We start from the raw sequence: 19,549 nt of genomic DNA, 5'->3' as shown, positions 1-19,549 counted from the left end.
ATTTCTTCACAAAAATTAAAACATCGGAGATTTCCAATGCTGAAATGAAATACGCACGTTTCAAATTCATCTGTCTGTATTTTCACTGAAAGGATTCAATGACCGGTACATATATTCGTCTCATACAGAACTGTGAAAGATGCTGGATGATTACAAAAATCCATTGTACAGTCGATTTCAGTCCAAAACAACACTCGAATTTTTATAAAGAAAATGAGCTTGAATCGAAAATCCTCGGTGCATTACTGTGTTCCATTCTTGAATCACCGCATTAATAGATCGGGCGGCAAACGCAGAAGCAATGGATGGAAACGGGTATAAGTTGGCATCCTCTCCAGTGATTTTCCAGAAATAAAACGAGCCGCGTCATGCTCACTTGCAGCTAATGATATGTGAGTCGAGCAGGAAAGAATAGCGAAAATTAAAACAAATTAATTTTCTTGCGACCGCAGTCCTCAGTCCTCCGCCGAACGGAAACTCGCTGTGGAGGGGGGGAGGGGGGTGGATGAGCGCTGGGCTGGGGTACCCGTCCAAGTTCTTTTGAATTTACTACTTAATGAGAGGTGTTGTCGTCTTGCCCGAAAATATCAGGAATATCCTTATGGAACGCACGGGTAGTGCTTAGAAGAAGGGAATAAACTTTCATGACAAAAAAAGATTTGCATTGAGGATATACTTGGATTCGTCAAGACAAGAAAATAGTTCCATCAACAGTTTATATTTATAAAGAGGATAATAATACATGTTGTGATAAGAGATCGGCTCATACACCTACTGAGGTTTCAGTTATCACAACGAAAGTTTTCTTGTCATCATGGGCGCATCCAAGGGAGGGGGGGGGGGTGTAGGATGCAAAAGCCTTCCTTTCGTCCGCCCGAAAAAAAGGAAGAAGAGAGAGGAGAGGGAGAAAGGAAGAAAGAACGAAGGAACGGAGGAAAGAAGAAGGAAGGACGTTTATATTTGGTGATAATTCATGACAAAATTGACTCTAACTGCACATTGGAATCTTTAAAATTTACAAAAATTTATAGGGGAAACCTCCCGCACCCCCCTTTCGCCCCTGTTTGATGCTGGATCCACCCATGCTTGTCGTGATGGAATTTATTTGGTTTTGGCGGAGTTCAAGTATCCTTTTTTTTCGACTAAGGCAGTTTTTCCTCGTCATGGCAGTTCATTGTTCTAAATATGCTCACTGAGTATATTTCAAAAAGTTTTAATAGTCTCCTTGGTTTCAGCTTCACACCTCGTTCTCAAGTTGTAAGAAGATGTCTTATGATTTCATTGCAACCTTGTAGATAGTCATGCCAGTCGATATTTTGAGTTCAAAATGTCCAGTGGGTGGATGACGATGACAGTCTAATGAAAATCATTTTTAATCGATAAAATAGAATTTTTTACTTAATCTGACAGCCTCGAATAGGTGATGTCTCGTTGCGCGGATGGATTGCTCCTCTCCGCTTACAGCAATTGCATTGTCGTTCAACATTCGGCTACTCAACTGTTGGCTGTTTCATATCCTTCACATAACTAATGTTTTTCTTTAACCTTTTTTTTCCATAAGCATTTAAATGCCGCCCATTACGCGTAATGATAATGGAATGTAGATGGTTTTTTTTCTTTTTATTCTTCCAAGGTCCAAAATGTGTCATTTCTTGCGTGAATGTACAAATATTGTATTTGTTACTAAAAAAAGTAGGGGCTGTTAATTCAAACTTTTAAATAACTGTGACTCAATTTTGAGTTTTCCCGACCAAAGGCGCCTTTTCCAGCGGAATATAAACAACTTTACCCATCAGTCAATATCCAAAAAGGTTTTATCGAGGCACGCACCAGAAAATCAATCTGTCTATTTGTAGTTATCTCGCCACCTTCCTCTAATTGTGCACGGGGTAATCGGACGCATTTGCATTTCTGGCAAACGGAACTACGTGCATAATGACGTGAGCTCTGTATGCATATATTCTCATGGGTCTCGGAACTCACGTCTTAATGTCGAGAGTGTAGTGGAGTCCGAAAAGCTCACTCCGGGAAAACATGGGGGAAAACCAAGCTCTCCTCTTCAAATCAAACAACAATCATCAAAGAATCACGCTAAGTTCTCACATGGTCGCTCCTCTGACGTAAGAGCGTATTTGGATTTCTGCGTGAGCCCCGTTCTCCATATGGACGTATTTCTGCCAAACGGAACTATGTGCATTAAGACATGAGACCTGAGACCCATATGAATACAGGCATAACAGGGCTCACGTCGTAATGCACATAGTTCCGTTTGACAGAAATACGTCCATACAACTATGCGCTTTCCGGGGCCCATTCGGAAATCGAGATACGCCTACACGTCAGAGCAACGACGACATTTTCACCGTGATTTCGTGATCACGTGCCAAGCTCCGTCGCGTTGGGAAAAACGTGCTTTTCCCAGAGGCGAAGAGATCCTCTGTTCTGGCCGGTTCCATGCGTGAATTACATTTGCAATTTTAAGTCTATTCTTAGATTGATTACATTTTTAGTCGCTAATGCATTGAATGAATTGAAATCCTAACAGTGCTTTGCCGTTGGAATGTTCACGGAATGAACCATACAGGGAAGGGTGAGAGAATAAGCACATGTGACCTCCTCATCAAAGGGCGAATACCTGTAAGGGCATTTTTTGCCCTAAAACCTAAATTTCTCCAAAAAAAAAGTTTCCAAGTTTTTTTTGTTTTTTTTGTTTTTTCACTTGAATCTCACACTTAAAGCCTCTAAAGTCCTATTCCCTTTATTGTCAGTCCCTAATCAAGCCAGTAACCGATAACTGCACCGAAAAAAATAATATGCTGTTTTATCACCTAGGATGTTAAAAATGTGTATGGTGATCCGGAGTTGTTGTCCTTACTGCCCTCGCAGTTAACTTTACATCCTGTGAATGCAAATTTAACTCTGTAGGCAGTTAAGGCAGCATCTTGAGATCACCAGACACATTTTTAACATCCTAGGTGCTAAAACAGCATATTATTTTTTTTTGGTGTGTTGTATGAGACCGTCAAACTCGAGAGTCACCTGGCCAGGGATCGAACCCGGGACCTCCCGATCATAGTGCAAGAGCTATAACCACTACACCGCAGGAAAGCGACAATGGCGCAACAAAGGGCAAATATTACTTCTTGTTATCATTAATTGAAATTTAATTTGCATCGCCAGTTAAACAAACATCGATCCCTTGAAAAAATTTTGCTAGCCACTGGTCTCACTCTGAAGTTTTGGTAAAAAAACGAATCCAACAGTTCATCACAGCGATTCTTACCAAAATATTCCTATTGAGCCCTATACTGAAGCTGAAAGTATCTGAACGTGGAACGCTGCATTTGATTAGTCAAATTGAAGGGTTAATTTTCGAGTTCGCGCACTTTCAGCTTTGATTCAGGTTATAAAAAAGAGGTTTTGGAATTGAACAGGTAAAATGTGCTACTAGGTATTATCAATACGTTTTTTGCCACGCATCGAAAGTGAGACCGGTATTTTAACAAAATTTGTCCGACATTTCGACATTTCCTTACTCTTGTTGTAGACTTATCCAGCTTTTTACCTACCTTGCTCATTTCTGAAGTTTATCGCGTGATGAATGTAGTATTGAATCTACTCTTGTTTTTGCCCGGAGGAAATAAATCCACAGGAATGATAGGACGGCAAGACTGGTGTAGGTGCTAATTAAGAAATAACGCAGGAGCATGTCTCATCTAAGATACCATCCGAACTATCACTACCGTAAATAATTAAAAGGAAGAACTATCCGCCAGGGTGAGCGGGAGAGGGAAATAAGAGATGGAGCAAAAACAGCTTTAACGAAGCAAAAAGAAGGAAAACTGATTCGCCGGTAAAACAAGCCAAGCCTAAAAACAGCGTTGCCTGACTGAAAATATAGAGAAACTCGGACCTTTCCAGGGCGCACCAGACTTTCCGGTTCAGGTGACCAAACTTTTCGGTCGTGGACACGGAACTTTACTTTAGGTAACGAAATTTTTTGGATCAACCACACTGAGATTTGTATCTTCGGCGCGTGAATTCGATTTCTTTGATCAAAATCTTTGGTTAACGGAATATAAAACTTGGTTCCGAAATATAAATTGGACTACATTTTGCAATTGGAGACTAAAAATTCTAGCTCAAATTAGAAACAACGTATTTGTACATTAGTCTCCCTATGCATGTAAGTGCTTTTACAGATGAGCCAGAAATTGTAGTTTGGTTGTTATGATCGAATTATTTTACTCCATGCGATGAGATTTCTTGGATGTTGGCCCTGGAAGGGCTGGGGATTTGCAATCGATCCAACCATTCCTCTGTAAAATTTTGCGATAGTTTCGTTGGATTTGTAAACATCCAATTGATGTGACAGTTCCAGCGACGGAGATTATTACGTCAGTGTAGGACAGTCAACTTACGCACTTTAACACTAACTTACTACTTATTACTTACTCTCTTTAGCAAGGCTACGGCTGAATAATTAGCAGGGTGCCTACCCTGTGTCAGAACATCAATTGGACGTATTTATGCCAAAAGGAACTATGTGCATAGGGATTGTGTGCAGCATAGTTCCTTTTAGCATAAATACATCCAATTGTCAATTGGAAACATTTGATGTCACATCCATTTCTATTCTCCTAATGAACTCAGATCTATTTCAGCAGTGAGAATTCGATTAGGTGCGAAGGTAGACTTTCTTAGATAGCCGTATAACTTTATTATTCCAACCTTAACCTCAAGCGTTCCATAAAGGGGTGAAAAGGGGGTTGATATAGAAATTGTAAGGTGCTCGGTGTCCGAAGGGTTGTAATTTGAAAGAAGACGCGAGTGTTGTAGTTGTAGATCGCTGTGGAGCGACATAAATATTTTAAAAATTAAATAAATAAGAGAAACGAACAGAAAAAATGAAATTGCTGATTTAACAATTTTGTAGTTAAAATAAGTGTCCGACGTGTTTCAATGTAGATTTTACAAGTAAATAATTGCTAATTTAACCTCCCCCGTGGTTAGGTTATTAATAAAATGAGCGATACATTTTTTCCGTGCGAGAGAAAATTTGGCACCCCTATACTACTTGACGCCCCTAGTCCGTATTTTGTGTGCTCCTTCCGGCAAGTCCATTAAAAACACCTATTAGTCACCATCAGGTCATCACGTTTCGCTCGAAATTTTTCAAGAGACTAGATGATTAAATCCGTGACATCTGGCAACTGCGCTTGCTAGAGATTTGTTGGTGGTCATGAATCTCAGGTGTAGCACGTCGCGTCGCCTGGGTTGGGTGACATTGCGGCGAACGCAAGAAAAAAATCTGATTTTATAAGTTGAGGCATGAATCTGCGGATCACACTTCCGCAACTCACGTTTAGTACGAATTCTGCTTGTCAGATGGCGTTGTAACCTACCCATATTTTTCAAATGAAATTTACCGTTCCATTTAAGAACATTCAGCCGCTTAATGAACTCACAATGGCTGAAGAAACTTATTGATGTTGAGAGCATATGCAAGAGCGTCAGTTATGGACCTGGTTACGTTGACCTGGGGGTGCATAATGTTCACGAACCAACGACCGATGGGTCATTCGCAAACTGTGTAGGCTGTGGGCTTATACCATTGGTCATTACCTTCAATAATGGGTCATGAGGCTTCATCAAAATGCGCTCCATTTTTTGCCTAAATCTTCCAAAGTTGTGTGTGCGCGCTGCTCTCCGCATTTCCTAAAAGAGGCGCAATGCTTGAAGTATTCTTATAGTTTTGCAGGCGCTTCCCGCGATCGTTTTCCTCACGAAGTTCGAATTTTCGGAAATTTTCCTCTGGGAGATGAGGTACATTTTCACAAATCCGATCACAACTATTAAGCGACAAGACTTCCTCTCGGTTGAATCAGAGACTTTAACGTAGGAGTAGAAAAGTTGGATGGAGCGAAACACGTGATGATAGTTTGACCTCCAGGAAGATAAAATTGCGCTTTAAAAAATGAAGTATAACAGAGAGTCTGCAATGTAGCGAAGAGATTCACGTGGTTTTGCACTTTGACCATGGATATGGATGAAAGTATGAAGAATACGCATACCTATTCATTTCTTGCCTTCAATTTTTGATGGAGACCAAAATACACCCTTCATGCAGTAACACGAAAGAGAGGGTCGATAAGTGTGTCGTTTTAATTTCTAATTTTAATTTTAATTGATGCTACGGTACAATTTCAATGAGCCACAGAATATCCGATCACACCGCGGAATTTCTGACACTTTCAGCTTTAAATTGGAGCTGTAACCTAACGCAACAGGGAGTCTCCAACGTCGCGAACGGAGGCAAGCGATTTCGCACTTTGACGATCGATATTGAGCCTCTCTTAAGGTTATAAGCTGTGGACGGAACGACTATGAGTCGAGTCTCACGCACTGTCCAGAATCCAGTAACCGCTAACATTCTTTTCTGGGTGGCTCATTCAAGGAACGGCATGACACCTCCGTCCAACGCCTCGCCTGGGTAGCGCGGAAATCCTCAAATCATTGTCCCCGCCGCCGTCGCGCGCGGTGCCGTGAGCGACAGGTTTCAGCCGCCGGACCGCGGCGGGCGGTGAATCTAGGAAGGCGGCAGTCACTGCCAAAACCCCGCAGGATCGGGGTAAAACGGGGGGGGGGGGGGGGGCTCTTTATTGACCTTGCATCGGTTTCACTGTCAGCTCGGGTCGGGTCGACGGCGCCGAGCGCCGGGTCGCGTTGCAGCGTCGCGACGCCGTGACCGTGGCCCCCAACGACGCCAAATTTCCCCTTCTTCCCCCTCCCCTCTTCCGGCATCCGCCATCGATGGGGGCAACAACCCGCGAGACCAATGCAAAAATGCATCCTTGTCGACTACTAGACAGCTCCAGAATCCAAAGCATCGAACGACTCTTGGATGTATTTGGGCTACTACATTTAAGGCGCTTGGGCGACAAGGTGCATAAATTTAGTGCAGTTTTAGATATTCGAAACTAAAGGTTGAAGCCAGCCGCCTCTGCTGCGTGCCATAGCTCGTTATGCTCAACAAGTGAGATACATGAAATGGACTGGACCTCACTAAAAGCACATGCAGTAGATACAAACAGGAAGGAAAGGCGCACGGGAAACAGAAATCCGGACAATTTCTTGTTTTTCCGTGTTATACAAGGAAGGATGGAAATAAAAATAAAATCGTTTGTTCAAAAGCATATCTTTGATCAAAATTGAGTTGTGCGTGTTTTTGGTAGTTGAAGGTGAGGTCTATCAAAATACCAAACGATTTTGTCCCGCAGTCATTGTCCGTAGTCAGAGAAAACAGCGAATGGGATTTAGAGAGGAAGCAGGATAAGTGCAACCTACCGTCACTTTAAACCCAACTGCTGGCCTCAATTTGGCTCAACTGAGCTGAAAATTTCAGAAGACGTCTATGAAGGTGTGAGACGAACACGTGTAAATTTTGAAGGTATTCAACTCTATAGGCACTATAGAGCACTCTAGGCATTGGATTTTGAGGCACTCTATAGGTAGTATAGGTCCAAGTAAAATCCAGAAATTTAACTCGTTTTTTTCGAGATGATAAAAACTGCACTTATTCGCCTTTGTCTTCCAAGCCCCTCATTTTGCAATTAGTTACTATAATTTCTGGCTTATCTGTAAAAACACGTATGTGCGTAGAGGCCCAGTTACACGATCAAATTGAGCCATCAAACTGAAGCTCTGATTGGTGGAAAAAGATCTAAGGTGACTATTCATGAGAAAATGTCAGATGTCTGAAAGTAAAAGCCCCCCTCCCCTTCCACAAGAGGTAAGTAGAGAGTCTCTATTTTTCTCTATACAGCCAATCTTCTAATTTGTCCTCAAATCTTCTAATTCTAATGTTGGTCATTAACGATACATTTTTTAGTTCTGCTCTCTCTCTCTCCTCTTTCGTGAACATTATCACATTTTGGAATCAGGAACTACAATATTAGGCTACTCCATACAGAAACACCTAACTGCATAGGGAAACTTATGGCACGCATGATGTTTCTAACATGGGCCAAAAATTATAGCTCCTACTTGCGCAGTCCAGTTGTGAACCGTAAAACATTGTTGATGGGAATTGCAACCAGTAATTGCCTAGACGTAGAAAAATTAATTTAATTTAACAAGGATATGAAAAGACGCGGTTCGTCTCCTTTCAAAAAGAACAAAAAGTAATGTCGCGTATTCTCTTCTGCCGTGCTAGGGAAGAACGCCGTAAGAGCCACCAGACGTTGCCAAGTTTCTTCCGAGAAAAACAGACTTTATTGGGAAAATTGTAAATATTATTTTCCAAAATTGTCAGACAATTTTGTACGCTATTTAATCTAAATTATCTGAGACTTTTTAGGAAAAATACGCATGAATATTGTCCAGAATACATGTTTTAACAAGGGAAATTTGGCAACTCTCGAGTGTTGATTCGGCGTTTTTCCTTAGCACGGCAGTGTTCCTGTTCGGTGCAATACCCTGAATAATGAGATTGTCTTGACGGACTTGAAGAGTTCGAAGCATCCTTTTTGAGGTTTTGCACTTGGAGATGCGATTCAACGGCTTGACCCTCAATTTCGTTCGCCTGAAAAAGGCGTTGGGATTATCGAAAGCATGCCTCCAATTCAGCCTCACGTAGCGAGGCTGGAGAAAGAGCGGGAAAATACTTAGCGGGCAGGATTCTTGAAATTCAAATCCGCGCTGTCGAAAATCCGCGAGCCGATGCGAAAACTTATGCCGAGAACCTTGACCTTCGTATGACAAATTATGTTACATAACCTTTGCAGGCAACGGGAGGGCCGGAGGGGGGGGGGAGTTGTTTTTGCGGACGCCAGCGACGTAGATGGCGAGTCGCGAAACTCCGATCTCGCGTAATGTTGCGTGCAAATTACGCACCGGCTCCGTGGCAACATTATCGCTTAATTCCGGATTTTGTTCGCAATAAATCCATTTTCGATTTTTCTCTCGAATCGATACAAGATTTCTCCTTCAAATTGATAGTTACCTTTTCCTCCAGATCGATTTTTGATACTTTTCCTCGAAATCGATTTCATCTTAGGATTGACCCGCGACATCGAGTTTCGATAATTTCCTCCAAAATTGATTTCATTTTAGGATTGGCCCAGAACATTGATTTTCTCAAAATCGATTCCTACTATTTATGAGGTCGACATGATAAAGTCTTCAATATGAAGTCGTTGCCGGCAATTTTGTCCAAATAAAAATTTGATTAAAGTTATCAGCATTTGATGGTGCAATGATTTCAATCGGTGCGTCTGTCATGCATAGTTCGAGAAAGCAATTGGGATTTTAAATCAACCTCAGAAAACCGATTCAATTCTCCTGATTATTTAATGTCGAAAAATCCATTTTTTGAGAAATCGAGTCGATTCTGCCATCATTACTGGCATATTTTTTTTTTTTTTTTTTTTTTTTTTTTTTTTTTTTTTAATGCCAGGTTGTTGTCACGGCAATGAAGAAACTGCATGTCGTGCAATACAAGAGGAGATTAAACTAAACCATTGACCTCTCTCCATTCTTTCCAGAAAATATTCAGTTTTTGTCATAAAGTCAGAACATAAAGTCAGAAAAAAGTCCCTCACGGTGAAAACTTGTCAGTGCACCAAGAAAAAAAAGAAAAAAAAAGATTCGGGGTGAAATACAGAAATTTTCAGTTGCCGAGTTGGCCGAGGTTCTCTGACTGGTATTCTCAAAAATATTGGCTCAAATTTTAAGTCGTAATTTGCATTACAAATAATGTAATAGGCGGGGAATTCTCTCCAAAACGACTAAACTTTCCAATTCTCTAAGTCTCGGCCACCCAATTCCCGTGAGATGAGATACACCAATTGCACTTGCAAAATTCTAGAAACACGCGATGGTTCTCGAGAGAAATTAAAATGAAAATAAAAAGGTCAATGAGCGATTTGCAGGCTGGCGAGAAAAATTTTTCCATAATAATCTGGCAAGGAAGAAGTCGGGACTTCTGAGCATGGCATGTAATAAATTATTAATTGTTGAGGCGCGATGATCAATGATCAGATTAAGCCCCGCTGGATGCCCAATCTTCGTTCCACCGGGAGCAGACTAGAATCAAGGGACGCCGCACAATGGATCGAGTCAATTAGAGAGGTCGGACATGAAATTTTTGACTAAAACTGTGAATTTTGATGTTTATTTCGTCAAATTTTAAATTTCAACGGGTGCCTCTCGAAGGAAATTTTACGAGAAAACCAATGGAACCACTTTCAGAACCTCAAAGCTTTGTATGAACGGAGTTATAAGCGTTTAAAGTTTCCAAATTTTGTCCGACCTCACCTATTAACGAGATCCATTGTGCGTCGGTTCGTTTGGGTCGCGAGAGAAGACTCAACACAAGAGGAAGAGACCAACTCGAGACGAGAATACTTAATTCGGTCATTAAGCAGCCAACTTTATGCGGCTGTTGTCCCGCGAGGTCCTGGACTTGGTGAATTTCATATCGTTGACGTAAGTACCATCACGGAGAAAAATAAGTTCTAATCAGTTATGGCTCGGCCCCAGCTGCTATTTTTCCTTTATTCGTCGCTTTCCTGACGTAACCGCGTAACTCGATTTCCACATGAGCACCAGAAAGCATAGAGTTATACGGAGCATACTCCTGTGCTAAGGAAAAACGCCGTATGAGCCGTCGGGCGTTGCCAAATTTCCTCTGGCAAATCACTAATTTTCAGGGAAATTTTTGAATATTTTTCTGCAAATTTCTCAGATAATGTTGTTTGTAATTTGATCTAGAAAGTCTGAAAATTTCAAGAAAAAATATTCATAACTTTCCTCAAAAATAAACATTTTATACAAGGAATTTTGGCAACTCTCGAATGTTCATACGACGTTCTTCCTGAGCACGGCAGCACAGGACTTGCGTCATAACCAATCATAACAAATAATGATGTCATTAACTTTCGTTGAATTTTTCCGTCCCTCTTGTTGATCGTAGTTATTATTTTGCTGAAACCCTCTGAGGGTTCCAGGAGGCACCCGTCTGGCAATCTCGTAAATGCGCACGAGTGCTTCTAGGTTTCCTCGAGAGCAACTATCATGCCGGTATGAACACTCCAAAAGTCAGGAGCGAGATTATGGTAGATTCTTAAATTATAGGTGAGTCCACTAGTAATCAGCTGAATTCGACATGGCTACAAGACTGTCCATATGAGTCAAGTTGTTTGTCGTTTGAAAATTATTTACTCGACTACAGTAGAGTTTCGACATAGCGACGGTGAAACTACCAAACCACGTATCTCGGTTTGCGACGTCGCAGAATTCCTGTCATACTTTATTTTTTAGATGAAAAACTACTTAACGTCCAGTCTTGAAAATTTCTGTGATTTTTCCTCTTCGTGTGGAGAAAATTCTGTGAAAATTTCAAGGAATGATATTGATTTGGTCTACTTCAAAAAAATAAAATGCGAGCGTAGATTTTTAAACACCGCAAACGAGATACGTGGTTTGGTAGTTTCACCGTCGATAGTAGCGATTCCCAAGAGGCAGTGCTTGATAAAATGCGATTTGATCGAAGAATGTATCGCGATTTGATTGACGTCGATTTATTGCAATAGGTACTATCGGATGAAAAATTTCGATAAATTTCGATTTCATCGCATACATTTGCAATACAGTCGTGATTTAGGTAACCGATGACGATTCATAAATCGTGTAATCACATAAACCACTCAACGTCAACAATTTGATGGCCAAAAGATGGAGGTACATGCGCCTTGATTATTCCCAGTGTCCATGTAGAAGTGAATATCTCGCTTCAAGAGTTTGAACTTACTGTGATTAAGGAATCCGCTGAGAGTGTACGCGATTATCAACAATCTCATCTTATCCACAAACTTTGTTCATAAACAAACTAGTTTTTTAAACGGTAGCCATCATAGCAAGGAGGACGAGAACTTTTTTCTAAAGTTTACTATTGAATTTCTCACAACCCGCAACTCCCCGATCTGACGAACTGTGCTGGGAGCATTTCATTTTTTCGTGACGGCGACGCGACGCGACGCGACGTCTGGAATGAAATAATAAGAGTTGTGCAACGCATTGCCTTCATCTAATCTCAGAATATTGCTGATACTGCGTTTGGTGAAAATGTCCGCATATTTTACTGAGCTTAGAAAGTTTCTCATAGGTTCCTCACACATGAATGAATGTAATTACAAACGTTTAATTTTTTGTGAACTTCCATGAGGAAATAGATTTCAGTTTTCGGAGTTGAAGTTTTCGGGAGAGCGATTTTCGTCAGCTTGGATTGAAAATTCTATAAACGACCAAAAATGTTCTTAAGCCTCCTAATAAATACGTTACAAGCAGTTCATTGAAGTTACCGTGTAAGATTTAAAAAAAAAAACTCTTTCTCAAAACCACGTCCTCTGAACGACAAGCTTCAACCCACCATATGTATACTCCGGTTTGAAGGGAAGTATTTTTGACGTTTTTTGACTGGAATTATTTTAAAAACTCTCTCTATGCGAGAAGATAGGCAATTTAATTAAGTGTTCTCGTAGACTGTGGTCTCATGTCCTAAACTGTCATATATTATCGTAAAATAATTAAAAAGAAACAAATAATAGGTGGCTATAAGGTGAAATAATAATTCAGGCGCTCAAAAAGCCTTAATTTGCTGGGACCCTAACAAATCCATTTTTAACCGGATAAAATAAAAAATTTTAAAGAAGAACTGTAATTAAACCAACGTTTCACAATCCAGTAGAAACAGAGTAACCTGAAACTTTGGAGTACACGGAAAAAACGAGTTTAGGGCTGGTACCTGCGCCGAAGGTTCCAGCCCTAACCGGGTAGGTAAAATTGCTTCACCTCCACCGCCATAGGAGCAGGCCCGGCGTGCGTAGAGCCCAAATCTACCTGCTCCAGGGTTCAGCCCTACCTGGTAAGAGCTAGACCCTGTCCAGGTAGGGCTGGGCCTTACCCGCGCAGGGCCTGCCCCTGTGGCGGTGGAGGTGAAGCAATTCTAGGGCCCAGCCCTAATCTCGTTTTTTCAGTGTAGCACCAAAGGCATTTATAGAGGTCCAGCCACAAGTGACTTCCAGCACAGGCGGATCTAGGGGGGTGTATAGGACGTGCTTCTCCCCCCTTCACCCGAAAAAAGGGGTATAAGAGAAAGGAGCAGAGAAAGAAAAAAAATAAATAAATGGAGGAGAAAAGAGGGAAGGACGCTGACATTTAGTACTTACTCATGAAAAAATTGACTAAAATTGCATATCGACGGTGAAACTACCAAACCACGTATCTCGGTTTGCGACGTCGCAGACTTCCTGTCATACTTTATTTTTTAAATGAAAAACTACTTAACGTCCAGCCTTGAAAATTTCTGTGATTTTTCCTCTTCGTGCGGAGAAAATTCTGTGAAAATTTCAAGGAATGATATTGATTTGGTCTACTTCAAAAAAATAAAATGTGAGCGTAGATTTTTAAACACCGCAAACGAGATACGTGATTTGGTAGTTTCACCGTCGATATACGATGCTTTAAAAGTTTGAAAATTTTCTGGGGAAGCCCAGGAAGCCCCCTGGACCCCCTTAACGCTCCCCTCTCTTCGTTCAAGGTGTCTAGATCTGCCTGTAGCCTCCGGTGGTGAAGCTCAGAAACTCTTACAAACGTTACTCTGAACTGCACCGAGTGAAGAGCCCCTGAAAAACGAATGGTAGGCCACACTTAAACCATCAACATCAGCACTGGAAAAACGTATGGTTCGAGGTCTAGAGAAACGAAAATGGTTTTCACCAAATACTTTAACTCGAGCCGCATGCAGCGAACATCTAGTGGTTAATGCTACCAGATGTCTGGTTTTCTTCACCCCACAGCATTACTATGCCAAAAAGCAAGTGGGCTCATGATGGAACTGGGTCCATACCATTTTGCAGGGAAACCAAGGCTAACATTTAAATTAGAGTCAACAATTTTGAGCACTCATGAGTAACAAACTTTAGAGACTCAAAACTTTTGGCTCCAATTGAAATGTTCAACTTTTTGGTCTTGTTTTCCCCGAAAAATATATATAGTGTGGAACCAGCACTAATTCACCACTTTGTTAGATATACCATTCGGGATGCGTTTATTATATGGTGTGCTTTCTCTTGTTCGCTAATCATGTAACTCACTTTACCGCCGGTAAAATTTTCCATAATTTTATTTTAAGCGTGCTTTGTGATAATCGTCCTATTGCACGTAGTCATAGACTGCTGATAAAACTTCGTCTCTCATGAGCAATGACTGATTGATTGGACTTTTTGTTGCAGAGTTTGGGACAATGGTCGGTGACTTTGGGAGTGGTAGCGATGGTCGCCGCGGTGGCGCACTGCGCGTCGTTCGGGGCGGTGAGCCGGGAGCTCAACTACAACTCGATCCCGGGCGGGGACAACGAGGAGAGCAACATGGTTGAGCCGGCCCCGTTCGCCTCCCTCTCGGACTTCCTGAGCAGGAAGCAGGGCGCCAAGAAAACGGACGACGCCACCCGGATGAAGGCCCTGGTCAAGGCCCTCTACGCCCTGGACGCCCTCGACAAGAAGATGGCCCAGGAGAAGGACGACGCCACCCTCGAGGAGATCGACGCCCAGATCGTCGGAGACGCCGGCGACGCCGCAGACGCCGCAGTCGTCGAAGAAGCCGAGCTGAAGGAGGAGTCGACAAGCGTGGGCACGACACCCAGCGCCGCCTCCACGACCACGGCCGCCTCCACGACCGTGGCCGCCTCCACGACGACCGCCGCCCCCGCCAGCGCCGAGCCCACCACGGAGGCACCCACAGAGGCGCCCACCGCCGCCCCTCAAACCACCCCCGCCCCCACTCTTGTTCATGACTCGGAGGTCAACGAGTTCGTCGATGAGATCGCCAAGCACATCTCCACTTTCTTCCAGGTAGGTTCATTCTCTCTTTCTACACGCGGTGTCCCTGGATTAAACCGTCGTCCAGATCAAAGGCGAGGCGTCAATCATCCATGATCCATATTTGGACGGATTTCTATCAAACAGAGCTATGCGCAGCTGAGAAATGGACCAAGTTTATCGGAAAAGAACCCACCCACATTTTCGGAAAAATTGAGTTCAGAGTGTTTATGAGTTCCACTAGCCGAATATTTTCTCCTACAAAAAACTCAAAGCCGAAAAACAGAAATTAGTTTGTGAGAAGATGGCTTCAAGTTTATTTTCTACAATGAGCTTTATACAAGAATAAAACTTCAAACCTCTTTTTCTCAGTTTCAACTTAGTGTGGGTTGGTTCCTTTCTGATCAACTCGGTCCAAATATGGAGTGTGCTCTAAAAAGCTGGTTTAGAAACAATGTGGTCAGTGGGCGTGATTCCTTTTGAAGAATTAGTAAAGCGGGATTTTAAATCCAGCAAAGAGAACTATGTACCAACTGAATACGGAATTCATGAGCCTTGGGCATGGCACGAGGGCGTTGTGGACAGAGCTCATGAGTTAATGACCACTACGAGGAGCTGCACGACGGCATCCATCTCCGTTGACGTCACTGGCGCTTTATAATTCTCATTCACTCTTCCGGCCAGAGAACTGACGAGCACACCCCATATTTCTCACCTGCTCATAAATATGTTTGATAGAAATACGTCCATTTCTCCCTTTGGAACAATGGCAAGCAATGGCAAACAATGGCAGATCAATCTATGTATCGCAAAGCATGTCACGCCACTGATGCAGACTGTAATAGCGTGTTTTATGGATCGAAGTAACACTTAATTCCTCTCTAAAATTATATTGATCCAAAACAGCTTCTAATCGGAGCCTCTGCCATTTTCAAGCTTTTGGGTTTTTACGAGAAAATTTCAACTGAAGAAGTTTTAAAGATTGCTCAATGAAAGGGAAAGTGAAGAATTTCAAAATGGAAACATGATTATTTGGTTCCTCTTCATTTTCTCCCTGTTTCTCTTCTCCGACTCCTTCTCCCTCTCTTCCCCTCTCTCCCCCCCTCTCTCTGTCTCCGCCTCCTACCCCTCTTCATCTTCCCCTCCACCTCATTTGCCTAGCTCTTTATCTTTAGACAGGATTGAAAAATTAGTCACCCAATATGCGAATTCAGCCTTTCATTCTGCCGTGCTAAGGAAGAACGCCGTATGAACTTTCGAGAGTTGTCGAATTTCTCCGAATTAAACATGTATTTTTGAGGAAAGTCATGGATATTTTTCCTTGAAATTTTCAGATATTTTAGATTGAATTGCGAATAAAATTGTCTGAACAATTGGAGAAAAAGTATTCAGAATTTTCCGAGTAGATTCGTTTTTTATTGAAGGAAGTATGGCAACGCCTGAATGCTCATACGCCGTTGTTCTCTAGCTCGGCAGCATTATAGCATTATAGCATTATAGGATTTAGTCAATTAGAGAGGTCGTGCATAAAATTTTGAACTAAAACTGCAAATTTTGATGTTTAATTCGTCACATTTTAAATTTTAAGGGGTGTTCCTGAAAGGAAATTTCACGAGGAGACCAGTAGTACCACTCTTAAGATCTCAAAGTTTTGTGTGAAGGGAGTTCTAAGCTTTGAAAGTTTCCAGATTTTGTCCGACCTCTGGAATTGACTGGATCCATTTTGCGGCGTGTCACTATTTTCAATAGGACGATTTTGAATCTAATGGTGATATTATTGCCGGCAGGGAATCCTGCACTACTTCGACGGGCCAGGCGGAGCGTCCAACGCGACGGTGGTCATCGAGCTGGAGGAGAAGTCCGAGGACGGGAGCGCCGAGAGCAGCGAGAGCGACAGCGACAGCGACAGCAAGGAAGAGGTCTCCACGGAGGAGGTGCCCAAGTGGCTCGTCCAGATGTTCGAGTCGGTCGCCGCCCTCCCCCACGGCGACGAAGACAGGAGCAAGGAGTTCCGCCCCAAGGAGTCCCTCGAGTCCGAGGAACGATAAGAGCCCCCTAGTTCCTCCGAAGGGTCCACGGACCAGGGCCCCTTGGTATCACGATTAGAGGGACGAGAGGACGACTGAGACTTGGATTGGAAATGGGGCAGTTCCGCCTCCGCCTGAGATGTACACGGAAAACACTAGTCCAGGCTCCTAGAATTTCACGCATTTAAATCAAAATGACTATGTCCATTCTGACTTGAACCTTGAGATCCACATGAATGCATACATAACAGGATTCATGTCACAGTGGATATAGTTCCTTTTGATTCGAGTACGTCCAATTATCTCGCCCAAATTTTGAGTGGGTACCAGCTTCCGTACAATCATTTCAAATCTATTTTTTCGCCGTCCTCCAAAAAGCATCGTGCATCAAAGCAGGATTAAAATGCTGAATTCGTCCACTTGAAAATGTATTTTTACATTTTTCGAGGTCGAAATATTCGTGATATCAACCGAGCCCTGAAAATAGCCTGTGAGCTTTACCTACTTCAGACTGAAAAAAGAGAAGAAAAATCTTTTAGTGATAAGAAATGTCAGAACGTGATAATTAAAGACAGTTTCGACCGGAATCATCGGTCATTTTATGTTGTGAAAAAGTAAGCTTCACTTAAGAGGTTTCCTGCTCTAGAGGCGCGAAGCTCCTGGCTGGACGTCTGTTGGCAGTCTTTTGAATGACAAGCTTTTCATGAAAGCAGATTTTCTTCGGAGATTTTAATCCGACGACGGATATCAAAAATATGATGAGAAGCTTAATGTGACGTTATTTTTTTCATGCATAATTTTTAAAAATAGTTAAATAACATTGGCTACGACTCACGAGCGTCCACAGGAAATTGTCCACCTAAACTAATACTCAAGGCTAAATTTGAACGAATCGTGTCTTCCCTCCTTTTTCATTATCGAGAAAAATTCTTCAGTGTCCTATTCTACCGTGCCACGGAAAAATGCCGTATGAACCTTCACGCGTTGCCAAATTTTTTTCGATAAAACACGAATTCCCTAGTAAACTTATGAATATTTTTCTTTCAATTTTTCAGAGAATATTCTTTGTATTCTGATCTAAAGTCCCTGAAAATTTCAAGGAAAAATATTCATAATATTCCTCATGAATAAACATTTTATCAAAAGAAATTTGGCATCTCTCGAATGTTCATACGGCGTTCCTCCTTAGCACGACAGTATTTGCATTCGTATGTTTGCATAAAACTCACCCGAACGTAAAAAATCACAAAGCATCTTTTTAGACACGTACAGTTCGATAGGTATAGAATAGGTTCTTATCGTTTCAAAGTTTTGGTGTGATAAAGTCAATATTCAGAGATATTCGAAGGGCCCTTTTTAGGTATGTTTTAAGTGGTCAAAACTTTGTGTTTGCTAAAAAGATTCCTATTTTTATATTGTATTTCTATTGATAAAGTTAAAAATGTAATAAAAAATCTACAATAGGTATATAGTCACCGTGTGATGACAAAATTGAAGGAAAGATTTTGCTCTCTGATTACGTACAAAAGTTTTTAATTCTCAGAAAATTGTGCAATGTTTGATTCAAATTACGAGCGTCTTATACTTTTGTCATACAACTCAAAATATTTAGATTGTGCAGGCTAAAATTACTCCAACTTTTACTGTTGGCACTTCTGCGAGCATTCGGCGCGTATATGTATTTTTTATATATATTTCTGAATTTGAGTTTAATTTGTTCTCAATAATTTTATGGATACTTAACGATTAAGGTAAAAATTTGTCAGTGCAATATGTACATAAAATTCAATAAATATTTTGGAGGTTACCCTAAGAACGATGTCAAATTGTCTTTTTTTCATATAAATTTCCTCTATTGTCAAAATGCCGTTAAATGCCTACACACCAATAATTTGACGGAACTCGGAACTGCAATACCTAACACACACTCATCTTGATCAGTCCAGGGCTTGTAATATTAACTGAAAATGTATTAAAAAACGTTGCCCATTTCTTTGAAAATAGGCATATGTATCTTCCTTCTCTTCATAAAAGTTAAGGGAATATCTCAAACTGAAACATGCTCTAATAAATAGAGGCGTTAAAAATCTTTCAAAAAATTATCATAGAATTATCATCACCAACAAATGTATAAAATGTATTCGCTGATTGAATAATCAAGCAGTTGGCGAACATTGGAAGTATATAATTTCGTTACGAATCTGGTTTTGGTCATCTTGAAGCGATGATATCGACCAGTGAAATTTTACAATGTTCTTGTACACTAAGAAATAAAAGAACAGAATCAAAAATATTATACCGATTAGTATATATTGAAACAGATCGTGGTAACTGATACTTCCTATACCACTCACTGTGACCAAATTGGTCTTGTTTTGTGAAGATGGGAAATCACTCATTGTAGTCACCGTTTGTGGTCTAAGTAAGCCATTAAAGTTCATCCGAAGAGAAAAGTTGCACGGAATTCTTCATTCGAAAAAAATCATCGTCGAACAAAAAATGTCACTGAAGTAGATAATATCTACCGTATTGTACCAGCTCGTCATGTACTAAAAATGGGTATAAGTAGGTCAAAACAAACATATCACTTATTTAACTTATATTGCCGGGAAGTGAGAATGGGACCTCAGTGGGAATTGAGAG

The 19,549-nt window shown here is 41.4% G+C and overlaps 2 protein-coding genes across 2 annotated transcripts in view; one reads left to right on the top strand and one right to left on the bottom strand.

The window, feature by feature from the left end:
* LOC109030869 (sex-regulated protein janus-A) overlaps positions 1–12,020 on the bottom strand; it is a 143,128-nt gene extending 131,108 nt beyond the window's left edge. Inside the window, exon 1 of the mRNA XM_072300997.1 lies at positions 11,813–12,020. Coding sequence (XP_072157098.1) covers positions 11,813–11,861 — 49 coding nt within the window. The 5' untranslated portion in view covers positions 11,862–12,020. The remainder of the gene's footprint in view (positions 1–11,812) is intronic.
* The window catches only part of LOC109030867 (uncharacterized), a 34,775-nt gene extending 16,053 nt beyond the window's left edge, over positions 1–18,722 (top strand). Inside the window, exons 2-3 of the mRNA XM_019042048.2 lie at positions 14,295–14,912; positions 16,667–18,722. Coding sequence (XP_018897593.2) covers positions 14,295–14,912; positions 16,667–16,927 — 879 coding nt within the window. The 3' untranslated portion in view covers positions 16,928–18,722. The remainder of the gene's footprint in view (positions 1–14,294; positions 14,913–16,666) is intronic.
* The last annotated feature ends 827 nt before the right edge of the window (positions 18,723–19,549 follow it).

Source organism: Bemisia tabaci, chromosome 5 (assembly GCF_918797505.1).
Source record: "Bemisia tabaci chromosome 5, PGI_BMITA_v3".
In the NCBI taxonomy this organism is placed as follows: Eukaryota; Metazoa; Arthropoda; class Insecta; order Hemiptera; family Aleyrodidae; genus Bemisia; species Bemisia tabaci.
Note: the sequence above shows the minus strand (reverse complement) of the source record. Positions and strands in the feature narration are given on the sequence as shown.